This window comes from Sinocyclocheilus rhinocerous, unplaced genomic scaffold (genome assembly GCF_001515625.1).
Source record: "Sinocyclocheilus rhinocerous isolate Xijiao unplaced genomic scaffold, SAMN03320098_v1.1 scaffold1199, whole genome shotgun sequence".
Taxonomy (NCBI): domain Eukaryota; kingdom Metazoa; phylum Chordata; class Actinopteri; order Cypriniformes; family Cyprinidae; genus Sinocyclocheilus; species Sinocyclocheilus rhinocerous.
Window position 1 is genome coordinate 322,183 of NW_015650328.1, and position 15,805 is coordinate 337,987.

The window sequence follows — 15,805 nt, forward strand, 5'->3', positions numbered from 1 at the left end:
TTCAGCGTGAACGGTCTCATCCCGGGCAGCGGCCAGGGCATCCACCACCACAGCATGCGCGACGCGCACGAGGACCACCACAGCCCGCATCTCAGCGACCACGGCCATCCACCGTCCCAGCACCAGCACCAGCCGCACCAGAGTCACCACGACCACTCGGACGAGGACACGCCGACCTCGGACGACTTGGAGCAGTTCGCCAAACAGTTCAAGCAGCGGAGGATCAAGCTGGGCTTCACGCAGGCGGACGTCGGACTAGCTTTGGGAACGCTCTATGGAAATGTGTTTTCGCAGACCACGATATGCAGGTTTGAGGCCCTGCAACTCAGCTTCAAAAACATGTGCAAGCTCAAGCCTTTGTTGAACAAGTGGTTGGAGGAGGCAGACTCCACATCTGGCAGCCCCACGAGCTTGGACAAGATAGCTGCGCAGGGGAGGAAACGGAAAAAGAGGACTTCCATCGAGGTAAGCGTCAAAGGGGCTTTGGAGAGCCATTTCCTTAAGTGCCCAAAGCCAGCCGCGTCGGAAATTACTTCGCTGGCGGACAGTCTGCAGTTGGAAAAAGAGGTAGTGAGGGTTTGGTTTTGTAACAGAAGACAGAAAGAGAAACGGATGACTCCTCCCTGCGGACCTCTACCGGGTACCGAGGACGTATACGGAGACACGCCGCCGCATCACGGGGTTCAGACGCCAGTTCAGTGAGAAAAGACAAAAACAATACAAAAACAAGGACATATCATACTGACTGCCTCAGTCTTCATTTATGATTATGTTCACATTGGAGCTATCCAAAGTGAAAGCAGCTGCGGTTTAGACTACTGAGGCGGGAGAGCAGATTATATCCGTCTTCAATGTTACTCAAAATTCGTACTGCTGCAACAGAGGGGACCGTGCGTTCCCCGCGCCAGCATAGAGAACGGTTGTTCTGTGAATACCCAGCACTGTGAAAAGACGCAGTTTTAAGGTGTAACCCTACTATTTATCAAACACTTTGAGACGAGCGAAAATGTCCTACTCAAACGCGAGCATGGGTGTCCCATAGCCAGATGTTTACATCTTAGACCCATTCACTGCATTTTCTGTTGCGAGATTAAACTGAAAAGTGACTAGTGCTGCAGCATTGACAAGTACACGCCATTTTTACTTTTGTTGTGGGCGACTGAGGGTGAACATCGATTCGATTGGGAAGAAAAAAAACATTAGTGTGACATGCATCCACCCACAGTATTCTTCCATTTTCTTGGGATCAAAAGGCCTTTAAACATTATTATTATTATTATTATTATTATTTAAATACAGCACGGTTATGTATAAATTCTCCTACTCATGGAGACACAGTGAGATGCAAGGTCACACTAAACAGATGTTGTAGTCTTGGCGCCAAGAAATTAGTCTCACCCAATTGATTCTGGTCTTTTTCTCGGTTTTATCAATACGTATGGGTCTAAATTGAAAAGAAATAAAAAGAAACTTTCAGCATCGAGCTGCAGACACGTCACCGAAGGGCTAGTGATAGAAACCTGGCATTTCCTTCGATCTAGTCATATTACCATAAAATACAATTGTTTCACAGGACTCCACACAGTGCTGTAAATATTGTATACTTTTTAAAGGACATAGCTACGTTATTCTCTCACTTGAGCACTTTTTCGTATTATTTAGAACTTGGAAAAGATTTTTAGAGTTTTTTGTTTATTTTATGTTTGTCTTATTTGTTTAACATTAGAGTCTCGGTATATTTTGCCTTTATATTTATAGTCAGTTAGCCGAATATTGCTTGCTATCTCCTACGGAAGTCAGTTGCTTTTTAACCCACATTCAGCTGCTTTTTTATAAATTATGAGCTGACTTTACTATATGTTTATGTATAGTAAACAATGTTCAGTCTTCAACAATGTTAGCACTATTTTCTACCCAACGAATTCAATATTATATATCTCAAACATTTGAATGTCTTTTTTAATTATTTTGAAATAGAGATTATTTACACAGTATTGTGGAGAACGAGAAAAGCAAGTGATGTGACCTGCAATATTTTCATTTAAAGTCAAACGATTCTTCATCGTTTCATATGACAAAGCGTTTTTGTGTATTTTATATTTCCATCATTTATCAAGCATATCAATTTGAAACACGAGCACTATTATTATTATTATTATTATTATTATTATTATTAAATATTCTCCACGTTTACCCAACATCAGAGCTATACAGTAAAAGGATACTTAGACTTTGGATTTAACTGTTTTTGTTCTGTTTGTTTTTTTATGCTTTATAGTTCTTCATTGTGTTGGTTCCGGTTCGCATTTATAGGGACACGAGGCAGTGATGATTTACTGAAAATGTAAACACTGGAAGATTGGAAAAATGGGAAGATTTCTCCCAGTGTCTTGCTATACGTCACTATGTGTAAATACAATACAACAATCAGAAATTATTATTTTTATTTTCTTATTGTATTATTTTGCTTATATTTTAATTCATATTTTGGTGTAAATCTATTCCACAGAAATTCCAGGGACATCTGTTATTATCGTTCTACTTTTTTTTTTTGTTCAAAAGAAACATTTACATAGATTAATTGATCAAACTGTCATGTAATTCTACAAATACTGTGGGAGCTATTTATTTGTTGTTTATTTACTCTGTCAGAAAGACTCCATCAAACGTTGAACTGGATAATTTTGTGGGTATAATAAAATGCGCAGAGGTTGTGATAGAAATTTGATTTTGTAGTATATGATGGGTTTTTTTTCTAAATCGAAGAATCAAACCGGACATGTTATGTCGTTGGGAGTAAAAAATATGTGGACAAAGCTTGTATTTATTGACGTCTCGGTCAAGTTTTGAAACGAAATTTTAGAATGTGAAACAGAATGAGCAAAACTACACTAAATGTTTTGATATGGCAGCGCAATCTCAAATAAATTGAGAGCGTTAAATTTGTAATCCACAACAAATGCAAACCAAGAAGTTTTGTTTATTTTCCCTGAAATAGAAAAATGATATGTATATATATATATATCAGCGTTTATAACACAGCGCCCTGTTTTTTGTGGTAAAGGCACAATAAAGGCAAAATGTTCGGCCATTGTTTAGAACATCTAAACTAGTTCGATTTAAATTTCGTAGATTTTGTAAAGAACCAGTTATAGATGAAGTCCTACTATTATTTAAGGTGTCGCTTAGTTTGTGGCGTTAAAACGGGGGCCTCAAATAGGTCTTCTTTTATGGCATTAATTTATTTTGCAATGAATGTAGTTAATCAGTTTTCAGTTAAATTTTCATATAATTTTGACAACAGTAAACCATAAAAGTTTATTTTACTGATAATGTGAAACATTACGTCGTCTTCGTAATAGCTTTCATAATTGTGTCGATTAATGATAGTGAACTGAATTTCATTTCTGGAGTTGCTTTTACATGTTTTTCGTGGTGCTTGCTTGGAAGGTTTGCAATAAGTGAATCGTGCAAATCCCAGTCCCTTTCCCATTCAGAGATTATAGACAAATTATAGATAAATTACAACTAGACTAGTTAAAAAAGTTTTAAAGTGATAACATTGTTTCCATGTTTGGGAAAACAGGACGTTTTAAGTCAAGAATTGAGCTATTAATGCCGTGATTGTGTTAAACTGTCATCCTTATCCTCTAGTGCCATCTAGTGAGGTTTTATTCTAAGACACCTAAAGCAACATTGATTAAACGTAACAACAGCAGCACATGGTGACTAGTAGCTCAGCATTCCGCGGTATTCTTCGGTGCTCTTTGATTTCAATATGCTTCCATGTTAATTTGCACAGTTTAATGTTACACATACCACGGATCATAATGAATCATAATTAATCCTGGTTTCCCCCCAAAACATAGGCTACTTTGGTTGAAAATACCAGAAGCGTTTGAGAATTTTCTGAACTTTTAATTTTCTCTCTGAACTATGATTAGTTTTGCTGAGGTATAAGACACACAATAGACATGCACATTGGAAATTGTATTTTGAATACAATATTTTAAATGTCCACCAGCTTATCTTTCATTAAAAAACACCTTTATATATTGCAGACTCAATTTCAGAAGGCCTACTTTAACTATAAATAAAATGATTTTGTTTAATATTAAATTATATCAAGCAGCTTATGCATGATGCTCTTGCATTTTCTAAATAATCCTAAAGAAGGGTTTTTTTTTCTCTCAAACAATTACTGTGTATATTGTATTTAAATTTTCTTGTTTTGATAATTATACAAATGAACAATTAGAAATTAATATGAATATAGAGGTAAGCTGTTGTGCACAACCTGTAGATATTGCATTAACAAAACCCCTTTAAAATTTTATTTGGCTTAGAAAAGTGCATCAAAACCTATGGTGGGTCAACTTTTTATATGAGAAAATTCATTATTTTTATGGTGTTCATGTTCTGAAAATAACTAACTGCAAAATTATGCATTACATGTTTATATATTTTTAGGCTTTCTTTTGTTTAAAACTTGCTTATGTCAGGAAACGTGTGAGGCGTTAATAAGACTCCTAAAACTAGATTCTGTTACAAAAGGTATATGAAACAGAGAAAAGGCCAAATGCATTTTGATGCTAAAATCATTGTAACAGGAGTGCAGTGCCACTTCTAAATTACAGGGTCTATAAGAAGAGGCAGACAGTATTATTATGCTTTCTGCTGTTGATCTATTTACAGGGGCGTAATGACAGTTTTCTGTATAGAAATCAAGAAATCGTTTCGTCTAATTAACTGCATCCCTCCAGGTCCTCAGGGCACGTTAGAGCTCCTCAGTCCATCATTAAAGTAGACATAAACAATTCATTACATCACTGTTAGTCCAATGAGACTGTCACTGCCAGATGCATTATTAATATGCCGTTAAACTCGGAGGGATTAAGACCAGGGAAGTTTTTTGACTTTCAGCTTGACCAAATTATTGAATCTCACGGGTGGAGATAATATAGATCAACCACTTGCCAAACATAATGTGTGTGATTTAGCACTAGTGATAAGATCAATTCTTTTATAATCTAACAATCACAAAAAAAAGACAAGCACACAAAATATTAAGCCTCACTTTATTGAACCAAGACCTCGACTGTCACTCTCAGATCTGACATAATGCCTCCTGCTTCCAAACAGCACAAATTTAATACAATATCCAAACTGACAACAAATAATTCACTGTAGCTACAGTACAATTTAACATAAATACAATCAATTTAACGTTAGGTTGCGTCTAATTAACTTTAGAGTTTGTTTACAGGGTGTGCTTATTATTCTGCTAGTAAAGCACAAGTCAAATTGAAAACCATTTTTTCTTTAAATATGGCACTTAAAAAACTTTTGCCAAAAGCACATTTTATCCTTAATCCTAGTTTTGACTTGAATAGTTGTACACCTTTAAATAATAAAGTACATTGCCATCTGTTTTTCAAAATGAAAGTGTATTAAGAAAAAAGAAAAACCCTTTGGTTTAGGGTGATTTTAGCAAATCACAATTTAGCATAGCACAATATAGACGACCAGCAAACAATCAAAGCACTTCTCTCTTTAAAACTAAGGCACAAGGATATGTCATCTACCGATTAGCATGTGCCTTTGTAAAAGGAAACGTCAAGTTTTGCAATAGAGAAAAGCTTATATTTTGGTGTTTGCCCATTGTGTATATACATGTGCATAACAGGATTGACTCAAGATATGGGCAAAGTTTCACACAAACAAGGTATTGCCACAAAAGATTTCTGTGCCCAAGATTCAAGTCAATATCCTGAATTTATAGTCAATCAATAAATAGTCATAGTACACCATTTCACGATATTTAACATTGATTTGACAACATTTAACAAAGCAAATAAAACAGTGGTACTGAAACACTTGAATGCGTTTAAAACGAAACCATTCGCCTGTAGTATAGCATACTACAAACGTCTCTCTCTGAAGACAAAAATATAACCCTGAGATTAAGATAAAAAACTGAGGTCTGATGAAATGTGTGAGATTCAATACATACCCAGACAGCAACATAGTGTTGGCCCAGATTCGGCCCACATATGGCCCGCGTGAAATCCATGCGGGCCAGATGTGGGCCGGATCTGGGCCGACACTGCATGCTGTCTGGGTAGTGAGACCATTCAAGCTAAAAGCGAGTGAAACATCTATAACATCTTCAAACCGGCAGTTCAGTTTGTGCAGTTCAAGGAAGCAAGTTCACAGCACCATGCGTCACCCGTCTCCCCAGGGTCTTAAAGACCATCCTGTAAAGCTGCTCCTGCTCAGGACCCATCGAGTTTTACTGAGTGAAACTCTTCTTGATGGACACATTTGGGAAAAGTCCACTGAGCTCCTGGACGAAGCGAGAGTCGATCTGCGAGCAGAAGGACACATCCAACAGTTTTAGCTGAGGACAACACTGCAGTAATTTCCGCAGAGAGACAGGGCTCACCATCCGTGTGCCTGAAAAACAACAATAAAAAAAAGAGTTAAAGGGATAATTCACCCAAAATGTTTTTCAGGTTTGAATCCTTAAACCTTAGCTCAAAAAAAAAAAAAAAAAAATTATCCCACCCAGTATATCAAGGTGCTCCAGAGCGCTGCAGTTGGCAGCCAGCTCCTCCAGGTCAGAGTCGCACACGGTGCGGTTGGCGGTGAGGAAGAGCTTTCGTAGGCGGGGCAAACTACGGGCCAAGTGCTGGAAGCAGCCGGAGCTGCTCTGAAGCGTGGCGCACCAACCCAGGTCCAGCTCTTCCAGGAGCCTGCAGCCTGAAACCAGCTCTGCCAGACCGCGCTCACTTAGGTTCCTGCAGCGCCACAGGTCGAGGGAGCGTAGAGAACGGCAGCGTGCACTCAGCATGCTCGCCACCACATCATAGTCCTCAATCTGTGATGAAATCACCATGTAGCTACAGTGAACCACTCATCGATAATTGAAAAGCTATTCTATGACCGTATGAAGACGAACAATCAGACAAACCAATGTTCCTGTAGCTGAAATGGAACATACTGATTTGCATACCTCATACCAAATACAATAATTAGGGTAAATTTAAATTGATTAGGCCACTTTGGAATGGAAAACTGAAAAGGAAAAAGGTTCTTAAGATTTTTTACATGTTCTTTACACTAAGAAAAAAATGGTTCATTTAAGAATTTTCACTGAAAGGTTCTTTGGGGAGCCTAAAATGGCTCTTCTATGGCATGTTGCGAAAAACCCCTTTTGGAACCTTTATTTTTCAGAGTATATAACATCATAAAATTGCACTCTGATGCAACTAATCTTGTGTATCAGGGGTTGTGTGCAATAATATCCCAATAAACATGCATGGATGTCTACTTTAAAATAAAAATAGTACACCATTTGAGTCCCTTTGATACACTATTTTCAATGTATTATTATTATTATTATTACTATTAGAGACTCACTAAACCTAATCTTGCATACTGTGTAGTATGGATAGTATGTGACAATAGCATTTTAGTGCCATATTAAAATAAAACAAAATTGATTTTAAAACTCTCAAAACAAGATTTCAAAAATACATGTTTTGAGAATGAATGTGTAACATTATGGGATTAAAATATAATAATAAATGACAAGAGTAAAGTCAAATTATATGGTTAAAGTCATACAATTATGAGAATAAATTCATAATGTACACCTTATTTTTAAAGTGGATGTAAGCTTTTTTCCTGCAAGACTTTCAATTCATTAGCCACTACAGGTAACAATCTAGAATATCAAAAAGTGAACTAAACAGTAAAACTATTTGTGGTATAAACCAGTGTGTTTATGATTACAAAAATAAAATATAGCTGCAAGCAGCGATATGGGGCCAAGCCCCGAACAGGCAGCAAAAGCAGTGCAAAGCCGGAAGAGCAAAAACAACATAAAGAGAATGTCGGCAGTACAGGTGAGATTGAACTCAAAATGAACAAAAAGAGAAAGAAAGACAAGTACAATGCTTACCCAGATAATAAAGAAATCGAAATCACACAACATAACACACAATTTCAAAAAGTTGACCCACACTGAACTCAAACCCATGACCCCAGGGTCTGGAGCCTGTCACTCATCTTGTTGAGCTACTGGGAAGGTGAAATCTGTACATAAATGAACAGCGTTTTGTATTCAAATAAGATATCTCTTAAAAAGGCACAATGTCTGCGGTTTTGGCGTGGTCCACACAGGACTCGAACCCAAGACCTGAAAGGTCCAGGATATGTCACTTTACAACTTGTGCCACTCAGCTGATGTGAAATACTTAGGCTGTTAAGGAGAGCTTTCAGTGTGAAAATAAACACACAGAAGCATAACTTAGCATGTTACTGACATTAGCATGCTAAGCTGACAATGTTAATGCATCTTATGGTTAATCTAACCAATTAGCATGCTAAGTTAATTAGCATAACACCACAAACTCTGGCATGGTCAGAGAGGTATTTCTCGGGAATGGTAGTGAATATCAAAAATCTGTTCAGTCATTTCTGTGCGGCTCGGTCCAAAGATCATCTGCGCCAATTTTGGAGAAAATAGGACAAATTTTGTAGGAGGAGTAACGAAACAGTTTTTCATTTATTTCAATATGGCGGACAGGCATATTGATGGAAAATGACAAATAAGATATCATCGGAATCGGCATAAACCAAGGAACGTAATAACAGAAAAAACAGACAAGGTTGGACAATGTTTTCAAAAGTTAAAAGCGGTTTTGCAAAAAAACTTTATATCTCTGGAACACAGAGTGGCGCTGTGTTAAAACTTCTCAGGTACCTTCAGGACATGCTGACGATGAAGCCAACCAAATTTTGTGCAGATATGTCAAATCATTTAAAAGATATCGCAATTTATGACAAAATTCAAAATCAGTATCCATGGATTCAGCATGGCAAAAAGGAATCCATCAACACCAACATCATGATTTTCTGACAAACCGTTCAAAAGTTATTAGCAAAAATAGCCTTTTTCCGTATCTCATGACCCATTGGTGGTGCTGTTCCCAAATTAGGCATGTATCCTCAGACCATAGTCTTGATGAAGCACAGCAAGTTTTGTGTCGATTGATCAAACTTTGGCTGAGATACAGCCTCTGAACCAATTTTTGGCCGACTTCCTTGATTTTGTGATGTCATAACTTTTGAACAAAGATGAATAAAAAAAAAATCTGTTCAGTCATTTCTGTGTGGCTCAGTCCAAAGATCATATGAGCCAATTTTTATAAGAATTGGACAAAATTTAAAGGAGGAGTAGCGAAAAAAACTGCAAAAATGTACTGTACAAAATGGCTGCTACTGTAATGGGTGAAGACTTTAATGTAAGATGTTGAATGTGATCAGCATGATGAGAGAAATCAGGTGTACTAAGTTTCATTTTGCTAGATCAAAGGGTTCAAAAGTTATATGGTGGCACTATAGAGTTGGTCCTAGAGACCCCAAAGTTGGTCAGATCACTATTCATGGCCATCTCTACAACTACAAGTGTACCAAATTTCATTATTTTCCTATGTTCCCTTCACAGGGCTGCCATTGACTCCCATTCGGGAATAATAATAATAAAGTAAACCAACTGTAAACCTAAACTGTAATTAAAATAATATGATAACAAATACCATTTGCATTTCGCAATATAAAGCATCATAACGGACTGTTTTTTTTACAGCTAAAATAACCAGAATCGACTAACACCGGAAGCCTTGCACATTTATCAAAGTTAAACATAGTCATGCCCACTCTTTCAGGTAGACACAAGGAAGACTTTATTCTCATAATGCTAAGACATTATTTTCAAAAGCCTTTTTATGTTGACCATTGTTTCTAATGGATACCATTGTCATTTGCAAACTTGGATTTAGCCACAAACCAACTACACATCAGTTCCACTGTCCAGTGGACTCACCATGACACAGCTTCCCAGGTTAAGGTGCCTGAGCTCTGGGCAGAATGTGAGGATGCTCAATATGGCAGATTGCTGCATGTGGAAAGAAATAAAATGGAGAAAACAGTGATGATTAACACACAACACTAATGAGAGAATAACACAACCTTCTATTCAGATGCTAGTGGAGTTACAGGAGACAAAGGAATGCACATTTGATATCACAAATTATAGATGACAACACATATAACTCCGCTATTCAATATTCTTCTAAATAGATGTGTCAAAATAAAACTATTATATGACCTCACTGTCTGGCGCACATGGTTGACACTTGCATCGGAGATAGAGTGATATGATGTTTCACAGAAAAAAAATGGGTTTGTTTTGATTTTAAAAAGCTGAAGTGTCATGAGAGCACCACTAAGAGAATACAGTCATTGTTTTCATTATTGTGTTGGCTTCAAAAACAATCACTCAACCATCTGAAGACTGACAGTTCTCTTTGAGCTAGCTCTGTGTAGATTTCCATTGTTATTTACACCATTAGGTTCCCTAGAAGACATTTTATTTACAGCTATGATGACAGAGAGGTGGGTTTGCTACAGACACAGCCTGCCGCCTGTGTGTTCGTGTGTATATTTATGTGCAGTCGCCATCACTACAGAAAAGCTACAGAAACATTATACCTGTTGGATGTGGCACCAATACAACTACAAATGCTGATTCACAGTTAACCACACACAGAGGGACGGGACGACCCTAGATTAGTGGCATGCTTGGGCCTGTACCAGCATGAAGAACTGATTTAAAGGTGATAATGCCAGTATGCAAGACTTACAAGGCCTGATGCTGTATAATTAGGACAGGTAACTATAACAGCTTAAAATAGGCTGGCATAAGCATGTTTTCTTCTTCAACTCCCAAGATAACTTGCTTTTTTAATGATGTAGTATAAAACAAAGGTAAAATAAACAAAGGTGATGCATGATAAAGCACACAACCTTTGGGGGAACACAACATTTCATGGATCAGTAATTAGCAATTTCAGCTTTGATGTTAAAAACCATCATCACCACCCAAACCATTCACTTTAATCATGGATACAGTCATAAAGATGTGACCCAGGAAATACAGTGAACATCACACAATTTAGACATTACACAATTACTGAAGTATACAATGGGGTACAGAAACACATGGTTCATCTAATCCGTATGGAACTGAGAAGAAGGACAGTTTCCGTTTCTCGTGTATTTATGTTTGTTGTACTGCAGCGGGAAAATAAAATGTTGTGATTGGCTGTCCCTCATAATGGACCCTCCCCACAACTGAAAACAAGCAAATTATCTTGGCTGACTATCTGCATAACAACACTGTTGCCTTCTATAAAGCTGCATATTAACCTTTGTCAGGGTAGAACCATATTTAGGCCCTGTTTACACACGGCGTTTTAAAATGAAAACGATCCTCGTCTACACTTGCATTTCAGAAACGTTCTCTGTCCACACTACACAACTGAAAACGTGACCATATATTCATACAGGTACGTAATATGGACTGTACGGTTGTTTAACAATGTTCCGACTGTTCAGCCGATGACAAAAAAACTTTAAGTAGACAAAAACTCCACAAAACAGTTTTAAAAGTTGTGAATTGTAATAATTACATGAACAAGGACCTTTATAAATTGTGTGTAATTCTCACCCTCACAGCCTCATTTTCATTTATGCAAAGTTCAAACCTGACTAAGGTCTATTGCCGAATTGAACTTGTTTCATAATTGATGAATTTTCACACTTATTGAACTGAAATGTATGAACACTGAACTGATTTGTGCTGAATAATGACACCATTGTCTGTTATTTATATGCTGCTTTACAGCAGAATTTGAATTTGTCTCATATTTGAGGAAATGTGCATCACAGATTATTATTTTCCTGTCTATTACTGTGGAACTGTAATAATGACTGAAATTTTTGTTCAAAATTTGAAAATTCAAATGAAATGTAATTACAAATTAAAAATACATAAAAATTAATAGTTTTGATCAATAACCTATATTTTCCAAATGCTTTTTACACGAGAATCAGAATTTTACATGAAAATCAGTCATTAGCATTTTCTCAGTCTTGCTCTCACCTCAACTTTTGTGCGGTACAGCACAAGCCTGCGTAGATTAGGGAGTTTGGCGATGAGATTGAAGGCCTGAGGTTGCAGACGGTCACAGGAAGCCAAATTGAGCTCCTGGAGGCACTGACACGTCTGGGCGATCACTTCTAAACACGCTTCAGTCAGGAAATGACAGCACGACAGCTCCAAACACACCAGACTCAGTCCACAGGCCTTCATAAAGCTTGAGGAAAAAAGACAGAGATGGAGGGACTATTACAGCACATTTGGTAGATCAAAACACTTTAAATATCTAGATAAGAGACTCTCGCCATTACCTGCAGAATCCGGCGGCCGTCACGGCTCCACGGTTGCCCGTCCAAGACATGTTTAGTCTCTGCAGGAGGGTGCAGCAGCTCTGCAGGTGGCTCAGAGAGGTGTCTGTGAGCTGGGCCCAGTACGGCTGCAGGCTGAGCTGGATGTACTGCAGTGGGTCACAGCAGTGTTTGTGAAAAAGCTTGCAGCTCTGAGCCAATCGGCACAGGTCCGGAACAGGCAGATGACTCACAATCAGCTGGATTAGCTAAAGTGGCACAAACAAACAGCGACCCTCAGACCAAAACATGGCATGCTAAATATTTTTCTTGTGTATCAAAGTACGTTACTTGTAAAGACAGAGATACTAAGATTACTCTCAAGACGTTTGTGAAGGCACTGATTATGTTTTTTGCTACATGCACTGTTGGGAAGAGTGAACAATAGTAGGAGTGTGAAGCTGGATATCAGTTATCAGATAATAGCCAGATTATGTTTCGTGTTTGCTGTAATGAGACTGTGAGGTTGGCAGTGGTTTGGACAAGAGATCTGAGCTGCATGCAGGTAATGAGGGGTTACGTATTGGAAAGGTATTTTTAAATTACAATAAAATGGTCACTAATTATCTGAAAAAGACCTACTACAACCACACAAGCTGGGACTTGAGGAACTAGACCGAATCCCAAGTATTCCTCTTCAATATCCGTCTGGTACATAGAAGATTTCAACATTCTATGGTCCAACTTGTGCTGTTATCCACAATTCTTGACAACAATCTTTGTTATCTGGCCTACATACTATTTTTTAATCATGTAGGTGACACAAACTACATATTCCTAAGCATTCCAAAACTCACAGGCATCATGGGTAATTACAGTGAGAGTTTCCAATGCTAACCTCATAAGGGAGCCTTTCAAAGTAGCCGTTCCCCAGGTTGTGCCTGTTTTCTCCACCCGACCTGCAGCAGAGGCCTCCTGCATCACTGATCTCCTCTTCACTGTCACTCAGATCGTTGATGTCTATGACAGGGATCTTATAGAGGGCCAGAATGGGTCTCTCCCGAACGCCTCGCAGGATCACTGCATCCAGCTCAGTGTAGTAATCCAACAGAGTGTTGTTCACCTCCAGACGCAGCAGGTTGCTGGCAAAACTGATCTGCCTGATGCTGGGGGAGAACTGGCGAGCTTGAGGGGTCAGAGCTTTGTTGGGCTTGCCGGCCCACAGAACCTCCCACCTGCAAAAAATACAACAATATGACAATACTCAAAACACAAACAATGGCATCCAACTCTGTAAAACAATCTGCGATATTGTTATTCGATTACGATTCTTAACTGAATATTAAGTTACATCTCGAAATCTGAAATTTGGTCACAATTTGGTGCATGACTACAGTTCTGGTTGAAATGGTTTACTAAAATGGTTTATTTAAAATAGGTAAAAAAGTTTGGTTAACAAAACAACCATATATTTTAAGTAAATATAAAATCAGAAAAATATTTTAGTAACATTTATATATATTATATTTTATATAATATAATTTTAATGTGTCCTTCATGAAGTGTAATTATTAATTACATTAACATGTACTAAGTAATATTAATTAACTTATTAAAGAATTAGAGTTAGGGTTTGGTTTAGTGTTATTTGCTTGTAATTACGCATAATTTACTGTTTATTAATTATTATTATAGTAAATACATGTAACATGTAACTAATACATATAGCTTTCAGCTGGATAAAACAATAACTGTGTCCGTCTTCATTTCGGGCTGCAAAGCAACAAAATGGTGATTTTTTTTCTATACCCACTTTATCTAATATTATTATGTATTTAAAAAATATATTATAATATTTATATTTTAGTAATATTGGTTATTAAATTGCATAGTTAAGGAACACATTTGTATTGTCCTACTGATGCGTTACAATGAATTAATGGATTTTGTTAAAATAAGCAAAAACACATGAACATTTAATGAGTAAAATATATCTGGACAAGCTTTATTGGAGTGGGGTTTTTCATTTGGGTTAATGTACACTAGATAAGCTAATACTTGTTAATAGACTACTAATGACTAATAAATGGACTACATAGCCTAAAAATAATAAATAAACATATAAAAGATTAATTCTCTAGCTTATAGTATCTGGCAGGGCAACCTGGGGCTAAATGCCATGGATCACATTTTGTGGGATTAGAACCTACAACCTTTTGATTACAAATCCAGGACATTCGCTCACACCTAACATTTTACCTCACATCAGCTGGAGGATTCTGGGAGAAAGGGTTGAGCGAACATGCTAGGATCCTGACAACGGCCCCGGGGTGGTAGGTCTCCAGCACCTCCACAGCTGTGGGATAGACGGGCTCCTCGAAGGCCAGTTCCAGGTAGTCCAGGCTGTGGAAATTGGGCGGCGTACGACGGAACGGGGAAGCAGTGCTGGTGCACTGCTCCCACCAGCTTCCGTAAGTGCGGAACACAGCCGTCTGGGTGAAGTCTCCTGAGCTGGGATAGACGTTAGGCACTCCCGCCAGATTCCACATGGTATAGGACATGCTGTTCTCACTGCCATAGTGAGAGCTGAAGTCCAGGACCTCTTTGCCATACTGCTCGACCTCAACGGTGATGGGCAGCGCCGAACGCTGGCCCAGCTCCACCGCCCGCCGGCTACCCAACGCCTCGCTCCGCGTCCCGCTCCTGGAGCGCCGCCGTAGACAGATATAGTAAAACATGCTCAGAAGGGTTAGCATAGGAAACATGGAGCAGCAGGACTGTGTTTGAGTCAGGAAGCACAGCCCTTTTCTCTTCCTTGCACTGCAGCACGATAGGCTCTACACAGTACAGGCTATAGGCCAAACTGCATGCATGACCTGTGGGTTATAGAGAGACACACACAAACAAAATCACACAAGACTGTGAGAACCCTGAAATATGAAGGAAGATAAGTAATTTTATGGGCTTCATTCATGAAACACAAGTTAAATTCAATAGTGTATATTATTCGTAAAAGCATTCAATGACAATTTGCATAAGAATGGAATTATGAACAACATACATATAGTACCTTATATGCTGTAAATGCTAAAGGAAACCTTCTGGTTTAAATACAAGCTAAACTCTCAGAAAAATAATTTCTCTCAGAAAAACAAATAGTACAGATAAATGCATTGACAGCAGAGTTATTATTAACTAAAACTAAAAAACATTTTTGTTAATTAAAATAGAGCTGAATTAAAACATACATATTAAACAAACTAAACGAAAATGAGAAATGTTGCCTTGGTAACCAACTAAATTTAAACTGAGGCACATTTGCTGCCATTTGCTCAGGATGCGATCATCCCAAATGGTGCAGAAACAACATAATTGTTGACTTCTCCTCTATAATAATTAAGCCATTTTGAGAATTGAGCATGTTCAAACATCTATTGTGGAGTGGAATCTGGGTCGGGGCAGACTACAGTTTCTTACAACACTGACACTTGTACATCCATTTGTAAGT

The 15,805-nt window shown here is 38.0% G+C and overlaps 2 protein-coding genes across 2 annotated transcripts in view; one reads left to right on the forward strand and one right to left on the reverse strand.

Annotated features, from left to right (window-relative positions):
* Positions 1-711, forward strand: part of LOC107711728 (POU domain, class 3, transcription factor 2-like) — a 2,027-nt gene extending 1,316 nt beyond the window's left edge. The window contains exon 2 of the mRNA XM_016516761.1: positions 309-711. Coding sequence (XP_016372247.1) covers positions 309-702 — 394 coding nt within the window. The 3' untranslated portion in view covers positions 703-711. The remainder of the gene's footprint in view (positions 1-308) is intronic.
* Positions 712-5,076: 4,365 nt separating this feature from the next.
* LOC107711744 (F-box/LRR-repeat protein 4-like) lies at positions 5,077-15,208 on the reverse strand. The gene is made up of 7 exons (XM_016516787.1): positions 14,557-15,208; positions 13,196-13,532; positions 12,322-12,566; positions 12,014-12,227; positions 9,893-9,964; positions 6,568-6,880; positions 5,077-6,456 (listed from the first exon to the last, which is right to left on the reverse strand). The coding sequence occupies exons 1-7, from the start codon at positions 15,060-15,062 to the stop codon at positions 6,293-6,295; spliced, it is 1,851 nt and encodes a 616-aa protein (XP_016372273.1). The 5' UTR covers positions 15,063-15,208; the 3' UTR covers positions 5,077-6,292.
* Between the last annotated feature and the right edge of the window lie 597 nt (positions 15,209-15,805).

Bases quoted from the DNA above. Each gene is read 5' to 3' on its own strand.
- LOC107711744 (XM_016516787.1), bottom strand. From the start codon at position 15,062: ATGTTTCCTATGCTAACCCTTCTGAGCATGTTTTACTATATCTGTCTA. The intron at 12,228-12,321 runs GTAATGGCGAGA...TTTTTCCTCAAG, and splicing joins ACGGCCGCCGGATTCTGCAG to CTTTATGAAGGCCTGTGGAC. The intron at 9,965-12,013 runs GTGAGAGCAAGA...TTCCACATGCAG, and splicing joins TGTACCGCACAAAAGTTGAG to CAATCTGCCATATTGAGCAT.